The sequence below is a fragment of the Apteryx mantelli genome, chromosome 3 (genome assembly GCF_036417845.1).
Source record: "Apteryx mantelli isolate bAptMan1 chromosome 3, bAptMan1.hap1, whole genome shotgun sequence".
NCBI lineage: Eukaryota > Metazoa > Chordata > Aves > Apterygiformes > Apterygidae > Apteryx > Apteryx mantelli.
Genome location: NC_089980.1, coordinates 103,903,771 through 103,921,835, shown reverse-complemented (window position 1 = coordinate 103,921,835; position 18,065 = coordinate 103,903,771). Strand labels below are relative to the sequence as shown.

At 40.6% G+C, this 18,065-nt stretch overlaps 1 protein-coding gene across 2 annotated transcripts in view; it reads left to right on the top strand.

Moving 5' to 3' along the window:
* The window catches only part of SENP6 (SUMO specific peptidase 6), an 84,914-nt gene that overhangs the window by 2,704 nt on the left and 64,145 nt on the right, over positions 1-18,065 (top strand). For both annotated transcript variants that reach the window (XM_067294095.1, XM_013952370.2), the window contains exon 2: positions 17,937-18,030. In XM_067294095.1, the coding sequence (XP_067150196.1) occupies positions 17,937-18,030 (94 nt within the window). The remainder of the gene's footprint in view (positions 1-17,936; positions 18,031-18,065) is intronic.

Here is an 18,065-nt window from a genome sequence, read left to right as displayed (position 1 = left end):
CTTGCAAGTGTAATTGTTTTTCAAATTTTTGGGTTTGATTTCAACTGTCCATTAAAATACTGCTTTTCTCTCATTTAGTGTAACAGAAGTTACTGTTCAGAAATATGGCTGTCATTCTGTCATTAAAGTGCTTTCTTTTAATATTTTTATTTTATTCTCCAAGTTAAAACAAAATGGTCTTTCTGGAAAAAATGTGTCCCTTGAGTGATTTATCTGTTGCCTTTCTGGTAATGCCGTTCTTCAACATAACTATTTGTACTGGTATTCAGTTTTTGTCCAATTCTACCTATATAACAGATAATGTGTTGTCATTTTTTATGCTGTGTTGTGTAGATGGTCTTATGGGAAATGTGAGGAGGGTCCTTAGAACTATAATGTCTGACCCTTTAAGGTTGTATTTGTTATCTTTCCAGAACTTATAGCATGTTGATATGTATCATACACATTGATATTATGACTTGCATGTTTACTTTTCTTGAAATGTCAGGACTGTCAAAATACAGAAGACTTATGAAAGATGTCATATTTTTTGTTATTAAACCCAGTCTGAATTTACTTTCCTCCAGTAAGGTTTCAAAGTAATGGACAGAATATGCAGAAATTCATGTTAACAAAGTACACCCTTCTTGCATGGGAATTCTTTCCTGATTTGGGGAACTAGAGATTTAGCGAATAGAGATTTTCTACATCTGCGGGAATTCCTGTGGTTTTTAATTGATAGCCAGACCTAAAATATAACACAATGATAGACATTTCTTTTTGCATTTAGGATGGGGAAATGTTCAACATTTACTGTAGGAATGGAGAGTCCTGTTGATCATTATCCTTGTGAAAAATGGTGGGAACTCTTGTTATATTCTAGCTCTTCGGATATTACTGAGCAGCAAAGAGATTGTCATCTTTTTTCCAATCTTAGATTTAAAGTTTCTCTTCCATGGTGTTTGTACAATTGATAGCAGGCAAACTTTGAAGTATTCCTAAATGTGTGTATTCTCCAGAAAAAAGGAGAAACATATAATTTCTTCCTGTTTTCTTTTCTCAGTCTTCTGGTGGTTACAGTAGTGATACTGAGAAAACTAATTTTCTTTTTGAGGACCTCCTCTCTAAGGAATGTTGTCAGTCCCTGCCTTCAGAGCTGCTGTGAGATTTCCATGCAATCACTACAGGAATTTGCTCAATTTTCATTCCATTTACTTGGCTACAGGTTTCCTAATAATAATAGTGAAAACTATTTGGACTACTCATTAGCAGCAGAAGAAACTTTAGAATTGTCTGCCTGAGGATGCTGGAACACTGCTCTGTTTTTTTTATTCAGCTCCCATGTAAAGAATTGTCTTCACAAAACTGAAGGAGGTGGATTTCTGTATTTTCTTAAAGGAAGCTGAGATTCTGGAGTGGCACAGAAACATGTAGTATGTATATATTAGTTTATAGAGGTAGCGATATTAGTTTATAGAGGTAGAGGTTACCATTAAGCTTGGTGGTCAGTCTTTCCTGCTTTTTATTTTTCATCTTATTCAGAAACTCTGACACGAATAATACAAATTACAAAAGACAGAGTGGAGTTTGTATTCAGAGAAAACCCTTGAAAATTTTCCACCTGCTATGACTCTATTCATTATTTTTCTCTGAACAGTGAAATTTAATTATTATTTGTTTTAATTGTTTCTGAACCAGTGTTTGACATTTCTTTTATCTCCTACTGGAGATGTGTTATGTTGGGACTGGGTGGGAGGGAAGTCCCAAGTATCATTCACCTTCTTGCATGTCTTTATCATAATACAAACTCTTTTACTTTATGTTGTTGGATTCCTCTCTAGTTTCCATAAGTCCCTTCAGTGTCCAGATACATTCTGTTCCTTTCTTCTATCTTTTTGAGAGTAGTTTTCTACCTGAAAGTGAGAAATTTATGACTCTTTCATGGCTCTGTTATCTTGTATGGGAGGCCTCATTCATCATTTTCTGGCATTTGGATTTAGTAGTAAACACTACTTTTTTGTCAGGAGGTTTTTTAGCCTTTTAATGGCTTTAAAAAAAAAGTGAATTAGGAATGTTCCTAATGACATCTTTATACTCTTATTTCTATAAATAGGTATATAAATATAAAAATATTAGCAATGATATAAAGAATAATGGTATCAATGTATGGCTTGATACATTTGCAAATGTGTTGCTTGCACTAATACTCTTATAATCAGCCTATTTGGATTTTTTGGTCTTTTGCTTCTGTTTTATGTACAAGGATAACACACAAAATGGGTTATTTATTGTTACTGTTTCAACAGTAGTTTTGGCTTTTATGACTTATTTCTGGAAGATGCTGCATGGATGTCAGTACCGTACTACATTTCACCTTTTCTACAGAGTTTCAGCTGTGTCTGTAATTGAGACAACTGAGGGATGTCAAGGTGTTTTGTTTTGTAGCGGGTCCTATAATGTGAGACTGATCACCAAACTCTACTATCGGTCACTTTCAAATATTGCTGTATAATAATATGACATTTTTGTGAGTCATCTTTTGTTGTCATCTTGGCTTCTCCCATCCCACCAGTAGAGATCTTGAAGACAAATGAGTATCCTTACGAGTAAGAAGTCAAGCAAAGGGGGCAGGAGACCTGCGTGGATGAGCAAGGAGCTCCTGGCAAAACTCAACCAGAAGGAAGTATACAGAAAGTGGAAGGGGGGACAGGCCACTTGGGAGGAATATAGCAACGTTGTTAGAGTATGCAGGGATGCAACGAGGAAGGCTAAGGCCCGTTTGGAATTAAATCTGGCAAGAGATGTCAAGGACAGCAAGAAGGGCTTCTTCAAATACATCAGTAGCAAGAGGAAGACTAGGGAAAGCATGGGCCCTTTGCTGAATGGGGTGGGTGCCCTGGTGATGAAGGATGCAGAGAAGGCAGAGTTACTGAATGCCTTCTCTGCTTCAGTCTTTACTGCTCAGGCCAGCCCTCAGGAACCCCAGATCCTGGAGGCAAGAGAGAAAGTCTGGAGAAAGGAAGACTTTCCCTTGGTGGAGGAGGAGTGGGGTTAGAGATCATTTAAGCAAACTTGACACCCACAAATCCATGGGCCCTGATGGGATGCACCCACGAGTGCTGAGGGAGCTGGCGGATATCATTGCTAAGCCACTCTCCATCATCTTTGAAAGGTCATGGAGAACAGGAGAGGTGCCTGAAGACTGGAGGAAAGCCAATGTCACCCCAGTCTTCAAAAAGGGCAAGAAGGAGGACCCAGGGAACTACAGGCCAGTCAGCCTCACCTGCATCCCTGGAAAGGTGATGGAGCAGCTCATCCTGGAGGCCATCTCCAAGCATGTGGAGGAAAAGAAGGTGATCAGGAGTAGTCAGCATGGCTTCACCAAGGGGAAATCATGCCTAACCAATCTGATAGCCTTCTCTGATGGAATGACTGGCTGGGTAGATGAGGGGAGAGCAGTGGATGTTGTCTTCCTTGACTTCAGCAAGGCTTTTGACACTGTCTCCCATAACATCCTCATAGGGAAGCTCAGGAAGTGTGGTTTAGATGAGTGGACAGTGAGGTGGATTGGGAACTGGCTGAATGGCAGAGCTCAGAGGGTTGTGCTCAGCGGCGCAGAGTCTAGTTGGAGGCCTGTAGCTAGCGGTGTCCCCCAGGGGTCAGTACTGGGTCCAGTCTTGTTCAACTTCTTCATCAATGACCTGGATGAAGGGACAGAGTGCACCCTCAGCAAGTTTGCTGACGATACAAAACTGGGAGGAGTGGCTGATACACCAGAGGGCTGTGCTGCCATTCAGAGAGACCTGGACAGGCTGGAGAGGTGGGCGGAGAGGAACCTCCTGAAGTTCAACAAAGGCAAGTGCAGGGTCCTGCACCTGGGGAGGAATAACCCCATGCACCAGTACAGGCTGGGGGCTGACCTGCTGGAAAGCAGCTCTGTGGAGAAGGACCTGGGAGTGCTGGTGGACACCAAGTTAAGCATGAGGCAGCAACGTGCCCTTGTGGCCAAGAAGGCCAATGGTGTCCTGGGGTGCATCAGGAAGAGTGTTGCCAGCAGGTCGAGGGAGGTGATTCTCCCCCCTCTACTCAGCCCTGGTGAGGCCCCATCTGGAGTACTGCGTCCAGTTCTGGGCTCCCCAGTACAAGAGGGATGTGGCACTACTGGAGCAAGTCCAGCGAAGGACTGCAAAGATGATGAGGGGACTGGAGCATCTCTCTTATGAGGAAAGGCTGAGAGAGCTGGGCCTGTTTAGCCGGGAGAAGAGAAGACTGAGAGAAGATCTTATCAATGTGTACAAGTATCTGAAGGGAGGGTGTCGAGAGGATGGGACCAGACTCTTTTCAGTGGTGCCCAGCGACAGGACGCGAGGCAACAGGCACAAACTGAAACACAGACAGTTCCATCTGAACATGAGGAAAAACTTCTTTCCGGTGAGGGTGCCAGAGCACTGGAACAGGTTGCCCAGAGAGGTTGTGGAGTCTCCTTCTCTGGAGATATTCAAAACCTGCCTGGATGCGATCCTGTGCAACGTGCTCTAGGTGACCCTGCTTGAGCAGGGGGGTTGGACTTAGATCATCTCCAGAGGTCTCTTCCAATCTCAACCATTCTGTGTGATATAGCTAGAAATTTTGTGAAACTTGGTTGCATTTATGGAACAGTAAAATCGAAATTAGTGCCCCTGAAGTGTTTCCTCGGCATGGTTCAGTTTGCTGCTAACATAGGAGAACGTATGCAGGCGTGTGTGTGTGTGTCCTGGAGAAAGGAGTGGAAGAGCATGCAGGATGGCTTCAGATATTCTAGGAGGCTGAGAGAACAAGTTTAAAAAAAAAAATGGAGCTGGGGTGGGAGGCCGTAAAGATATAGGGGAGAAATTATTTGGGGTGGGAGGGAAGGGACAACTGTAGATCCTTTCCTGTTCTGAAAGGCATTTCCATTGGGGAAAAAGCAGATTGTACCTCCCCCTCCCTGCCTTTTGCCAGTGGCTTAACACCTGTTTAGTTTAAAATTGGATTTTTTTTTAGGTAATGGTGTTCTTACATAGGTTAATCTGTTTTCTGCTCTGTACTTGACTACTTGCTTGAAGTTAATAATTTGCCTAGTGCGTTAATTTTTCTCACTACCCATATTCATTATAGAATTAAACACAACGGTAGATTTGTCTTGCACATTTAATTTTTAAAAGCATGTGTTCTTAAATTTCCTCTTACTGTTTGTGTTTAACAGCAGAGTACATGTAATATTTTCAGGTGAAGTTAATCTTAAGGAGCATTAACATCAGTTTTATACCGTGGTAAATTCAAAGTTGGTGTCCTGTATTGGCCAAGTCAGCTTGCACATTCAGAGGAGTAAATGGCACTTTCTTAGTAGATGCTCAGCACCCTGTGTTGTTGTATATCATAAAACAAAAGGAATCAGCTGGTTATCCATTTCTCTGATCCTTCCGAAATGTAAGATACAAGGTGTTTTTCATTCTGCTCCTGAGGCCAAGGAATTCCTTTTCCTTTAGGAAATGTGGAAATGATAATCAGTTATTTAAATAAATGGTTAAAATCAAACTGTGTACTTTTTTCGTTAAATCACTGTCTAATCTTGTGACACAAACATATAGGATGGAAGCTTTTTCTGAGAACTACTAACGTCATATAACTCATTAGTTGGAGCTCATTACTGCATACATATATTCCTGAAATGTCTTTTGAGTACTTCCAATAGAATGTAGTAAATGTACTGAAAGTTTATTTAATTTTCTTGTATGGTGTAATCTCCCAGCATAAACTGGAGATTGTGCCGAGGGTGATCCAGTCTTTGAATTAGAGCCTAGTATAAATCAGAATACAGAATGGGTAATGGTTATTTGGGTATTGTAACTAACAGGAATGATTAAGACCAAATAACTTTTGAGCAGTTGTTTTTTGTTTTTATCTATGATGTAATGTCTGCTGTGAGCTAAAGAAATAGCATTTAGGAAATACTGTTGCTTGAATAACTTTTGTCTAAATAATCTGTGGAAAGAATTATATTCTAATGATATATGGGGGTATTTAGTTGTTAAAATGATTGTAGTACAAACATAAGTACTGATGTCTTGTAGTTAATATACACAAGTAATTTGTAGCTCAAAAATATCAAAGGTGAAAATAATTCTTTCAAAATAAACTGTCCAGAGAACAGTAAAATGATTTTGATGTGATACTTTTGTCTTGTACAGAGTAATGATAAATTGTGTGTACAGATTTCTTAGAGCAGTGAACTGTATGAAATTGCAAACTCTTTGCTTTTATCTTATGCTGCAAACTCCATTTTGAATGTCAAGCTGCATGCCAACGATTTTTTAAGCCATGCAAACAAAGAGAACCCAAATTATTAGCTGGTTTGGGCGTAGGGACTAGGAGAACGTTGTTAGCTGCTGGAAGGGAGCATTAGGTGCTGCAGCTGCACTGCTCAGGGGGCTCCCTGGTTGCAGCACCGTGCCCCACAGGGCAAGTTGTGCCTCTCTTCCCTCCACCCCCAGCGCATGGTGGGTCCCGCACCATCCACCAACCCAGGCCTTACCAGTCTTTTGCCAGAAAGATTGAACTTACAGTGCACGTTCTTGCTAGACTGGCACTTTGCCAAACTTTGGGTTCAGCAAGGGATAAGCGTAAGAGCTAGGACAGCAGGATTGGACTGGGGAGGGCAGGCAGAGTCTGCGTGTGAGAGGAGTAGGACATCTCCCTTTCACCTTCCTGGTGAGCTGTTAGGGGAGTTTAAGTTGTAGTATGTAACTTAAACTTCAGAATAAATGCTCTTGTGAAACTGCAGCTTTACTCTGCCCAGGGAAGTTCAGTTATTTTAAATAGTAGGCTGGCTTCTGTGCAGAGCTACTTCATAGTGAAGATTGGAGGAAATAAATTAGCAGGCTGTGGTTATTCCTCTCAGGTTGGTCAGCAGGCCTTTAAAAAGTTTTTGTTAATGGGCAAGTACTCTAAGTGTTGTAGGAAGCAAGGGAACATCTTTGAATGTTTATCCCAGTAATTCTCATGAAAGAATAATTTGGAGTGGAAGACACTGAATTTGGGATAACTTATTCTGGGTGATTCTTGAATGGTACATAAAGAGCAATGATGGTTCAGAAGCTCAGTGCAAAACCTTCCTCTCACCCTCCCCAACTTTCTGACCATATAGGCTATAGCCAGAGTGCACCCTCCCTGGTATTTTTTATAAGATTTGCCACATAGATGTTTTAGGAATAATAAACACTGATGATATTTTGCTGACATAGTAAAACATAGTGCTATATGACATGATTAATATTAAACTTAGCAATCTTTGTCTACAAGAAACAGCTGCAAGAGTATTTGTTATTATCGTGAAAATGTTTTTGTTCAGTGCCACAGAGTTGTTCAAAAATTCGTACTGCTGATGTATTTTTATTAATATTGTAGGATATAATACTGTGTTTGTTTGGCATGTCCAATTTTGTGGCTCATTTAGCAAAATATGAATATCCTGCTGATGACAGAATTTAATACAGTGGTCTAACAGAAAGGTTATTCAAAAGCCCATCAGATGAGAATCTGAACTGTGCGGTGGATGTTAGGTTTCATATCTACAGTTGCGTTTGTAATTTCTAAGCTCATTTCTTCTGGGAACACTTACTACAGACCATTGTAATTTTATTTCTACCAGACTTTACTGCTCAAGAGGCAGGATCACCTACAATTAAGAATAAACTTCTTCCAAAAATGGACTTCTGGACTACTATGTTCCAGCTTATTATGATTGTATATTGCCATAATGCAAATATGTAGTGTTTGAATCTTTACCTGGTGGACATCAGAAAATAATATCTCTCACTCATATAATCAAAAAGTGCTTTGTCATCTAGCAAAATCGTTGTTAGATGGAGAAGGTGCTGCTCCTTGTTTGGAAGAAAGACCTGCTCTGTGCCCTGTAATAGAAAGGACTGATAGAAACTCAAAACAGGTTCATGGACCTTGGCAGGTTTTTGATCAGGATAAGCACAGTATCATGTTTGGCTGAAGACGGCTGAAGCTCATGTCCAGCTGTAGGCTAGTCTCTCAGAAGCTGGATGTTTTGCTTCAACTGTCTTTTGAGTGATATTTCTTGTATACAAGGCTTGTAATTGGGTGGAGTTCCAAAGCTAACGTTATTTTGCAGTTTTAAATATTGTGTGACCAATAGCACTTCCTCATTTTCACTGCCTTTAAAAATAATTACTCACTGAGAAAACGTTTGCTTTTCCATAGATATTAAAGTTCTCTTTTGACTCTTTAAAATTAACTCCTGTTTACTGAATTTTAGTGTACTGTGGTTTAGTTACAGTTGTCAGTGTTCCTGAAACTCATTGTTATGTCTAGTGAAGTTTGATATTTCCATTACAAAGATTCCTGTGTTTTTAATATAATAACTTAGTTATAACACTCTATTGTTTTAAATTGCACCATTGCAACCATTAATGTATATTCTTTAAGACTAAATAGTGTGAACAAGCTAGAATCCCTTTCTGTAGTGATGGTATAGAGAAAGGTGCAAACATATCATTGTGTTGATGTTTTTTGTACTAATGGGAATTTTTTGTAATAACTTTTTTGTAACAATTTTTGTACATATAATGGAAATAACCCTCTGTATTATGCTTTGTGCTTAATTTTTTCATTAAGTGTTACTTACACCTTTGTGGGGTGGGATTCAGTAAAGTTAAGATGCCTAAATACAGATGTCTAAGGTGGAGCCTGGAGAGCTGTTCTGGTGATTAGCCACCAGGTGTCTGCCCAGCTGGTCCTCGGACTCACTGCATTGCCCATCTCTAACTGCAAAGGGAGTGGAGGTATGTAGTGTATCTAGTGTGAGCAGGAGGCTGTCACCTGTGTGTTCTGCATGTCTCTGAGTTTTGTTTTTTTTTTTTTTTTTTTTTCCCCTTCCTTGACAGACACAATCTACTTGCTTTGTGACTGACTGTACGTGTGCTTGCAGGGTCATTTTTAACTTGGATCAGTCCCCATGTGTGGGGCCATACTGTATGGCCATGCAAATAATTGCACCAGTGCAACAGTGGGAGGGGTTTTACAATAGCTAACTGCTTTGTGCTGCTCAGAGTGGCAGACCTGCATCCCCTCCCTGGGACAGTACTCTAGACTGCTTTGCTTGACTCAGCATTGGCACTTACATGGCTGCATGGCAAGCTGGCTCAGGAAGCTCAACTGGCAGAAGACTAATCCTCCAAAAAAATCTCAGTGGAGCTCATCTGTATTACTTTTCAGACATATCAGCAGTCTGATCCTGCTGGTCTTACAGGAGCATGAAAGCTAGCCAGTGTCACAAAGAATAGGGAAAAAACAGGTCTTTGGCCTTTACCAAAAGGCAAATGCAAATTTTTCTCTCAGAGTAGAGTTTAAATAACTCTTTTATCCTCTTTCCTTTCCCTACTCAAATTCTTTTGAGATTTGCCTTTTTTGTTTGACCAAATTACTGAATTTTTTCTTTGTTGTTGCTTTCTTTCTTTCTGGGTGTTCTTTTCTGTCTTTTTCAGGTAAATACTGAACAATTGAGAGCACCAAAGTGTCTGGCTTTTTTCTTCTTTAATTACATTCCAGAGTTTCCTCTTCTGTTCTACAATTGCCAGTTATTTTCTTATAGAAGTCATGAACCTTTCTGGACTTCAATTTTTTTTTCTGTGTTTTCACAGAGGAGATAATATCTATCCTAAATCCTCTTGAGAAGTTTGCAGGACAAATCTACAAGTGTTAAATAATTCTTGATTTTTGTCCAGCTTTTACTATGTAGATGTAGTACTTTATTTCAACATGAAGTTTCAATTATTGTACCAAAGCTGGAGACCTCAGTGCTGGTTGCCTAATTTCCAGGTACTTAGGTTAGGTTCCTAATCTTACTCTATATGTAACTGTTTCAGCCTTTTCTAAAAATAAATTGCTCTTTGGTTATTGCTGCTGTGTATTCAGTTGCACAAGCTTAGCTTTTTTTATAAAGATGGATCCTGCAGTTCATAAATAGGCCTAAATTCAGAGGTCTACAATTCAGATGCATAATAAACTGTAAGGTTTCTTGCTGCATTTTGCTTAACTTATAAAGTCTTCCAGTGTTCAGAATTTGAGATCAGATATGATTACCATCACATACTGATTTGCCACAGAAATCACATTCTAGAATTTTTAGTCACATGGCATCTTCTTTAAAGTGACTTGTTAACTGTATACCCTTTTCACATTTTGGGAGTAAATTTACAATTCATACGTTGTCTCTAGTCTATCCTAACCTATCTTCCAAATTTTCCTATAAAACACTAGAAGCTTTTTCTTCCTTTCTGAATTTTTAGCCTATCTCCAGTCTAGCGGTAGAGGTCTTATATAAATAGAGAATTAAATAAAGCCATACTGCTAGAGATGGAAATATCACTTGTTTGTTTGTTTTTTTGCTCTTTTTTTTCTTCTCATCTGTTCCTGGATCCTGCTTTTAAGATTATTTAAGTTATTTCACTTGTGCAGAAAGACCGAGTAGGTGGCAGATTTACTGAGAGAGAAAATAAGGAAAACGACTCTTTCAGGTACATGATTTTGGAAGTGTTTGTGGTGATGGTGCAATTGCCTTTGCTAAAGGTCTGCACCTACAACTAGTCACTGGTTTTTAGTTTTATCTTAGAATCACATAGGTTGGAAGCTACATTAGAGCAGGTCGCTCAGGACCTTGTCCAGTTCCCACAACCTCTCAAGTCAACCTGGCCCAGTGCTTGACCACCCTCATAGTACAAAGAAAATTCTTATACTGAGTTGAAATTTCCTGTGTTCCAACTTGTGTCCATTGCCTCTCATCCTTCTATTGTGCACTTCTGTGAAGAGTCTAGCTTTGTCTTCTCTACACATTCCCATTAGGTAGTCAAAGTCAGCAATAAGGTTTCCCTCAGCCTTATCTTCTTAAGGCTGAGCAAACCCAGCTCTCTTGGTCTTTTATTGTATGTCCATGTGCTCCAACCCCCTGACCATCTTGACAGCCTTCCACTGAACTTGCTCCTGTGTGTCAATATTTTTCTCATACTGGGGAGTCCAAAACCGGATGCACTGCTTCAGGTATGGTCTCACAAGGGCCAAATGGAGGGGAGGAGTCCCTTCCCCTCACTGCTGGCTACATTTTTGCTGATATGGCATGCTGTTGGCCTTCTTTGTTGTATGGATGCACTGCTTCCCCATGTTCAACTTGTTTTCCACTGGGACCCTCCTAGCCCAGTCTGTACTGCTACAGGGAGTTATTCCAGACCAGGGACATGACTTTGCATTTGCTTTTGTCAAACTTCATGAGGTGTCAGCTCTTTTTTCTAGCCTCTCCAGGTCTCTGAAAAGCTGCCCTGGCCTCCAGTGTATCGACAGCTTTCCCCAATTTGGTATTGTGTCCAGACTTGCTGAGTGCACTGGGTCCCATCATCCAGATGATTAATCAAGACATTGAACTATATTGGCCCCGGTATTGATCCCTGAGGGATGCCACCAGCTGGATTTGTATTGACGGTCACCACCCTTTCACCCCGATGGTCCAACTAATATTCCACCCACCTATATTCCATTTATCCATTCCATATCTCACCAAGCTGGATGTAAGGACCCCACTGGAGACCCTGCCAAAGGCCTTGCTGAAGTCAAGGTATACAACACCCATTGCTCTGCCCTTACTCACACAGCCAGCCCTCTTACTGTAGAATGCAGTCAGGTTAGTCAGGCGTGATTTGCCCTTGCTTAATCCATGTTGGCTGTTCACCTTCTTGTCCTCATGTAGCTGGAAATGGCTTCTTGGAGGATTTGATCCATAACCTTCTCAGGGACAAACTAGCCTGTAGTTTCCTCAGATCTTCCTTGTTGCCCTTCTTGAAGGTGGGTGTGATGTTTTTCCAGTCATCGGGAACTTCTCCCAGTTGCCATGATATTTCAGAGATGATAGAGTGGTCTAACAGTGACATTGGCAAGGTCCCTCAGCACCCTTAGGTGCATCCTGTCTTGTCCAGTGGATTTTGACATGTCCAGTTGGCTTAAGTGTTCCCTAACTGTATCTTTCTCAACAGCGATGCTGCATTTGCACAGATTCTGCTAGTAGATTAGGGGAATTGGGAGGCCGAAGGGCAGAACTTTCCAGTGAAATCTGAAGCAAAAAGCAAAAAGAAAGCATTCAGTGCCTCAGCCTTTTCCATATCCTTTGTCACTATGTCCCTGCCTCACTGAGCAGTGGGCCCACATTTTCCTTAGTCTTCCTTTTGCTGCTGATATACTTAAAGAAGCCCTTTTGAAGTATTTCTGCGTTACTTACTGATGTTATCATAACAGCAGCATCCTTGGGGAATGTCTCTACTTCTCTGCTAGGAGCATCAGTGGAAAGGGCCAAGAAAACATTAGTTGTCAGTTGCGTGGTTACCACTGCTGTCTTACTAGAAAAACCTTTAAGGAGAGTGTAAATAAAATGTTTACTGTACTTCAGAACTATTCTCCTTTTATCTATTTCTGTCAGTCCTCATTGTCAATACTTCTCCGATAAAGAAGTGAACAGAAAATGTCAAGCACACTTTGGCAAATGATCAAACTTATGCTGCTCTGTGTTCTTGAGTCCAGCCATTTTGCACCATATTCTGCACTGCAGATGCAACACTGTCAATGAGTATAAGAGTCCTTGAGAAAAAATGTCTTGCCTCTGAAAATGCAGATGCTTTTTGTCTTTGGACTACAGACCAATGCTACCGACTACAGACAAGTGCTTTTTCTTTGCAAATTCTTTTTGCCCAGGAGCAGGTGCTCTGTATTTATCTTTGGCTTTCTGTTAACATAACATTCTTGAAAGGGTGCTTTGTGTCAGATATCTAAGAAATTAAATTGCCTTCATGTATGAAAGAATGTCCGTACTTTGTATGAACAGGTATCATAGATTTTACCAATGAACTTGCCTGTATGCTTCATGTAGTATCTCATTATCAATTTATGATTGTTCCCTACTTTCTATCATTGGAAATCGGTTTGACAGCTCTTCTGCAGCAAATTTAGAGAGGGGAATGTTAAAACATCTTTTAAACAGTAGTTCTGTAAATCTTTACTTATAAATGTAGGTTAGGCTGTAGTTCCATGCAGATTTCTTTGGTATTATTAATGCCTAAAACAATCTCTATTCCTGGATGCTCCTTACCTCTGCTGCGCTGGCACAGCTGCAGTGTGGTAGTGTGATTGAACAGAGTGCGGAACTGATCTGGTTGAAAAAACTTCTGGTGTTGGGTTCCCCCCACTCAAGTTATTTTCAGCCAAGTCCATTTCCTTCCCCAGGATTGCTCTTAGGTGAAGAAACAGCTGTGCTGATGTATGCAGGGTGCAGGACAGGAGGAAGAAGCAGCAGCTTGTGGGAGGTGTGAGGGGTGTGTGAGCCAGTTCATGCAGCTTTGCTTCAAAATGTGAAAATGCAGCCTCACTGTGGTTAAAGAGTTGACCTGCTAGAACTGGTCATATCAAAACTGGAAGATGAAAAGCTATTTCGCCTGGAAGCCTACCTGACAGAACAATAAAACAATAGGGAAAGTAAAGCAAATTATTTCTGCGTCAGATTTTTTGAGTGCTTGTATCCTCTTAACAGTAATATGTGATGACTCTAGCTGACCACAGATTAGAAAGATGGTAAGATTTGTTTTCATTTTACTTTATCGTGAGTTTGCATGGATGAAGTGAATGATTATGAGTGCATTTAAATTAATTTGCCTTTTTCCTGAATGCCATGGTATGTGATAAGGTGGTTGAAGTTGTAATGGTCTAAGCATTTGTATGATAAAATTTGTATAATTTACTCTTTCCCCAGTTGTATTGGTCTGAAAAAAGATCTGCCTGGAAAAAGTCCTTAGGTTTGAGTTTTGTTTATTTTTGGGTTTTGTATTGTTTTGTAACTAGGGTTTTTTTGCAGTTACATCAGCTGGTCTAATAATAACATATCTCTAGGTATGTGCATCATTGTTTGATACTTTTCTTCATTCCAAACTCTTCGGGATACTTTATTCCTGTAATATCAGCTCCTGTAAAAATGCATGCAAACTTTTTATCAACAATTTTATTGTACGTTTACGGTGGTCCTTTCTTGGAGACAGAGCAAGAAATGTGCTCTCAGCAGACTGAAGACTTGTGAAAGCTTTGATGTGTTGAAATAGAAATCTTGAAGCCTATACTGTTATATTTTGGGAAGGGGGGAGGTTCTCCTGGAAATCCAGTGATTCATCTGAAAAGTTGTTCTTCATGAGGCTAATAAATGAATCTACCATCGCACCCAGAACAATGATAAATAAGAAGAGGTAGTTGTTCTGGTTGTGGCAGCCTGGGAGTTACATAAAGACACCGTATTGGAGGCTTAGAGCAAATTCATGCTGCTTATTTAAAGAGACTTCAAAAGGCCCCAAAATGCTGACATAGCCAAAGAGTAGTGCAAGAGGAGATACTTGAAATAAAAAGTCATCCTTCTTAAAGTTGATGTTTTGTCCAAATGAGGAAAATAGAGAAGAATAAAATGCTGGTGGATTAAACTTATATTTTTAAGTTGTAAGAGGAACTCAGGGATAAGAGAGCTATTGACTGTAGCATGTTACTTGTTGTTTAATACCGTCTTTCTACTACAGGTAGAGAAGATAGCTAATAAGATACTAGATTTTTAAAAGGGCAGTGGAATTATTTGGGAAATTTCACATCAGTGAGCTTTATGACCATACGACCCAAATTGGTGGAAATGATAATAAAGACCAGAATTAACTTAATAGTTCCCTCTGAAATCCTTTACCAAAGGCTCAGAGAAGCTAAGCTGCCTTGGGATAAACTGGAAAACCCCATAAGGAGTAACTATCAACAAACAGAAACAGAGGGGAAAAATGGTCAGTTTTCACAGAATCACAGAATCACTGAGGTTGGAAGGGACCTCTGGAGATCATCTAGTCCAACCCCCCTGCTCAAACAGGGTCACCTAGAGCACGTTGCACAGGATTGCATCCAGGCAGGTTTTGAATATCTCCAGAGAAGGACACTCCACAACCTCTCTGGGCAACCTGTTCCAGTGCTCTGGCACCCTCACCGGAAAGAAGTTTTTCCTCATGTTCAGATGGAACTGTCTGTGTTTCAGTTTGTGCCTGTTGCCTCGCGTCCTGTCGCTGGGCACCACTGAAAAGAGTCTGGTCCCATCCTCTCGACACCCTCCCTTCAGATACTTGTACACATTGATAAGATCTTCTCTCAGTCTTCTCTTCTCCCGGCTAAACAGGCCCAGCTCTCTCAGCCTTTCCTCATAAGAGAGATGCTCCAGTCCCCTCATCATCTTTGTAGTCCTTCGCTGGACTTGCTCCAGTAGTGCCACATCCCTCTTGTACTGGGGAGCCCAGAACTGGACGCAGTACTCCAGATGGGGCCTCACCAGGGCTGAGTAGAGGGGGGAGAATCACCTCCCTCGACCTGCTGGCAACACTCTTCCTGATGCACCCCAGGACACCATTGGCCTTCTTGGCCACAAGGGCACATTACTGCCTCATGCTTAACTTGGTGTCCACCAGCACTCCCAGGTCCTTCTCCACAGAGCTGCTTTCCAGCAGGTCAGCCCCCAGCCTGTACTGGTGCATGGGGTTATTCCTCCCCAGGTGCAGGACCCTGCACTTGCCTTTGTTGAACTTCAGGAGGTTCCTCTCCGCCCACCTCTCCAGCCTGTCCAGGTCTCTCTGAATGGCAGCACAGACCTCTGGTGTATCGGCCACTCCTCCCAGTTTTGTATCGTCAGCAAGCTTGCTGAGGGTGCACTCTGTGCCTTCATCCAGGTCATTGATGAAGAAGTTGAACAGGGCTGGACCCAGTACTGACCCCTGGGGGACACCGCTAGCTACAGGCCTCCAACTAGACTCTGCGCCGCTGATTACAACCCTCTGAGCTCTGCCATTCAGCCACTTCTCAATCCACCTCACTGTCCACTCATCTAGCCCACACTTCCTGAGCTTGCCTATGAGGATGTTATGGGAGACAGTGTCAAAAGCCTTGTTTTGTTAGTAGAAGAAGTAGCCAGTTGAATTCCACAAGGATCTGTGTTAAGGTTGGTGCAGATTTAAGGAAAAGGGCTCAGTAATGAGCTGACAAAGTTTATTAACATCGCAGACTTTACTTTGGTTAGTCTAAAGGGTACTTACTGCAAAAAATGCAGGAAATGCCCAGCATTTGGGTTATGTGGGTTAAAATTTCACATGAAATTCAGTGTAGGGAAGTGCAAAGTAATGCAAGTGAAAGAGTAATAGGATGGAGAAGGATCTGTCCTAATTTGTGTATGCAAAGATTGGCTCTACTGGTTCTTACCAATCATGAATGAGACGATGGGATTATAGTACATAGATTTATGAAAATGTCAATGCAGTTCTCCATAGCAGTCAAAATAGCAAATCCAGCCTTAGGAATTATTAGGAAAGGAATAGAGAACAGAGCAGAAAACTTCATGCTGCTCCTATAAAAATTCATGGCACATCTGCTCCTTGAATATTCCGTACTGTTGGTTTCCCCTCTTCTCCATCTCAAAACGGATACAGTGCAACTACAGAAATTTCGGAGATGAGCACTGAGGGTGATTTAATGATATAAAATAGCTTTTGCTTGAGGTAAAATTAAACTAAGGTTTTTCAACTTGGAAAAAAAGATGACTGTGGAAGAGCACAGTGGCGATCTATAAAATCACGAGTGAATACGGAGTGATTGCTTTTTTTTGTCTCCCGTAATACAAGAACCAGAGGAGTGGAGTACCAGATAGGATCAGCAGATGCCAGATTGAATCAGGACAAACAAAAGGAGATACTTAATCATATAATATATCATTAAGCTGGGGTACTATTTGCTGCAGGATGCTGTTGATTCTATAATGTTGTTTAAAAAAGCAGTTATAAAGAAAAAAAAGTCTAGCAAACACTTAAATACAAAAACGTTACCCCTGGCTCAAAAGTCCTTGGTAGCTGCAAGAAGGTGGAAGCTGAGGCTGCGTGTGGGATAAATATTGCTGTGTGCCCTGTTTTTATACTTTTCCCTAGACATCTGTTGTTGGCCACCATATTTTTTTTCTAGCAAAGCATAGGGTCACATTCATGATTTCTAAATGCTTTTCCAATTGTGTAGAGAAAAGCATAATGAGACAAGACACAAATTACACCAGAATCTAAGCTGCTGCTTAATCTGTCATACAGAATTTTTGTGAGGCAGCTCTTAGTTGCAATAATTAAGGCCTAGGTGAACAGTGCCTTGCCTTAATGAGTGCTGTTTCCCTGTTCTGGATCCCTGTCACTTAAGAATACCCCCAATACCATCATATTATAAGAAAATCTCCACACTGTTGGATATTGCAGGAGATGGATCCGTGATTTGATATGGTATGACCACTCTCAGGGTGTCCAGGTTTTTACTTAATTTCAGGGTTAGCATCAATTTCAGTTGGCATCAGATTTTAATTCAGATCAGCATCAGATGTTGCATTAGGAAAGGTATATTATGTTAAAATTGTATTTGGGACTTTTAAAATCAGCTGTTTCTTTTGCATGGAAAAATTAAATCTGTGTTTGGGTATTAGACTTTTAAATAATGAGTGTGAAGAGTCTTTCTGCTTGTGTGTATAGTTCATGTCACCAAGGGAACCTTTAATTTACAGATGTCGATAAAACAGTCGAAAGCCTTGTAAAACTGCCTCACTTCATAATTTTTAATAATATAATGACCAGTTATATTGGTAATCAAGATGTTGACAGATACTTGTATTTATTTAGGAAAATGAGTCACTACTGCATTGATGAACTTATATAGTCAAATGACAGTTAAATGTTGACATCAACAAAGTAAATACCCAGGGAAAATACATACATATAGTTTACTCCTCTGGTTTGTGTTGATTAATAACTTGGCTTGAAATCAAGACTTACCTTAACTTGCTCTCATTTCAGCTTTGGATAGATCACAATCCAAGAGAGATGGAGGTTTTAAAAATAATTGGAGCTTTGATCATGCTGAAGAAAGTGAAGGAGACACAGAGAAAGAGTAAGGATGCTTTTATCTAGGCTATTGAAAGTATA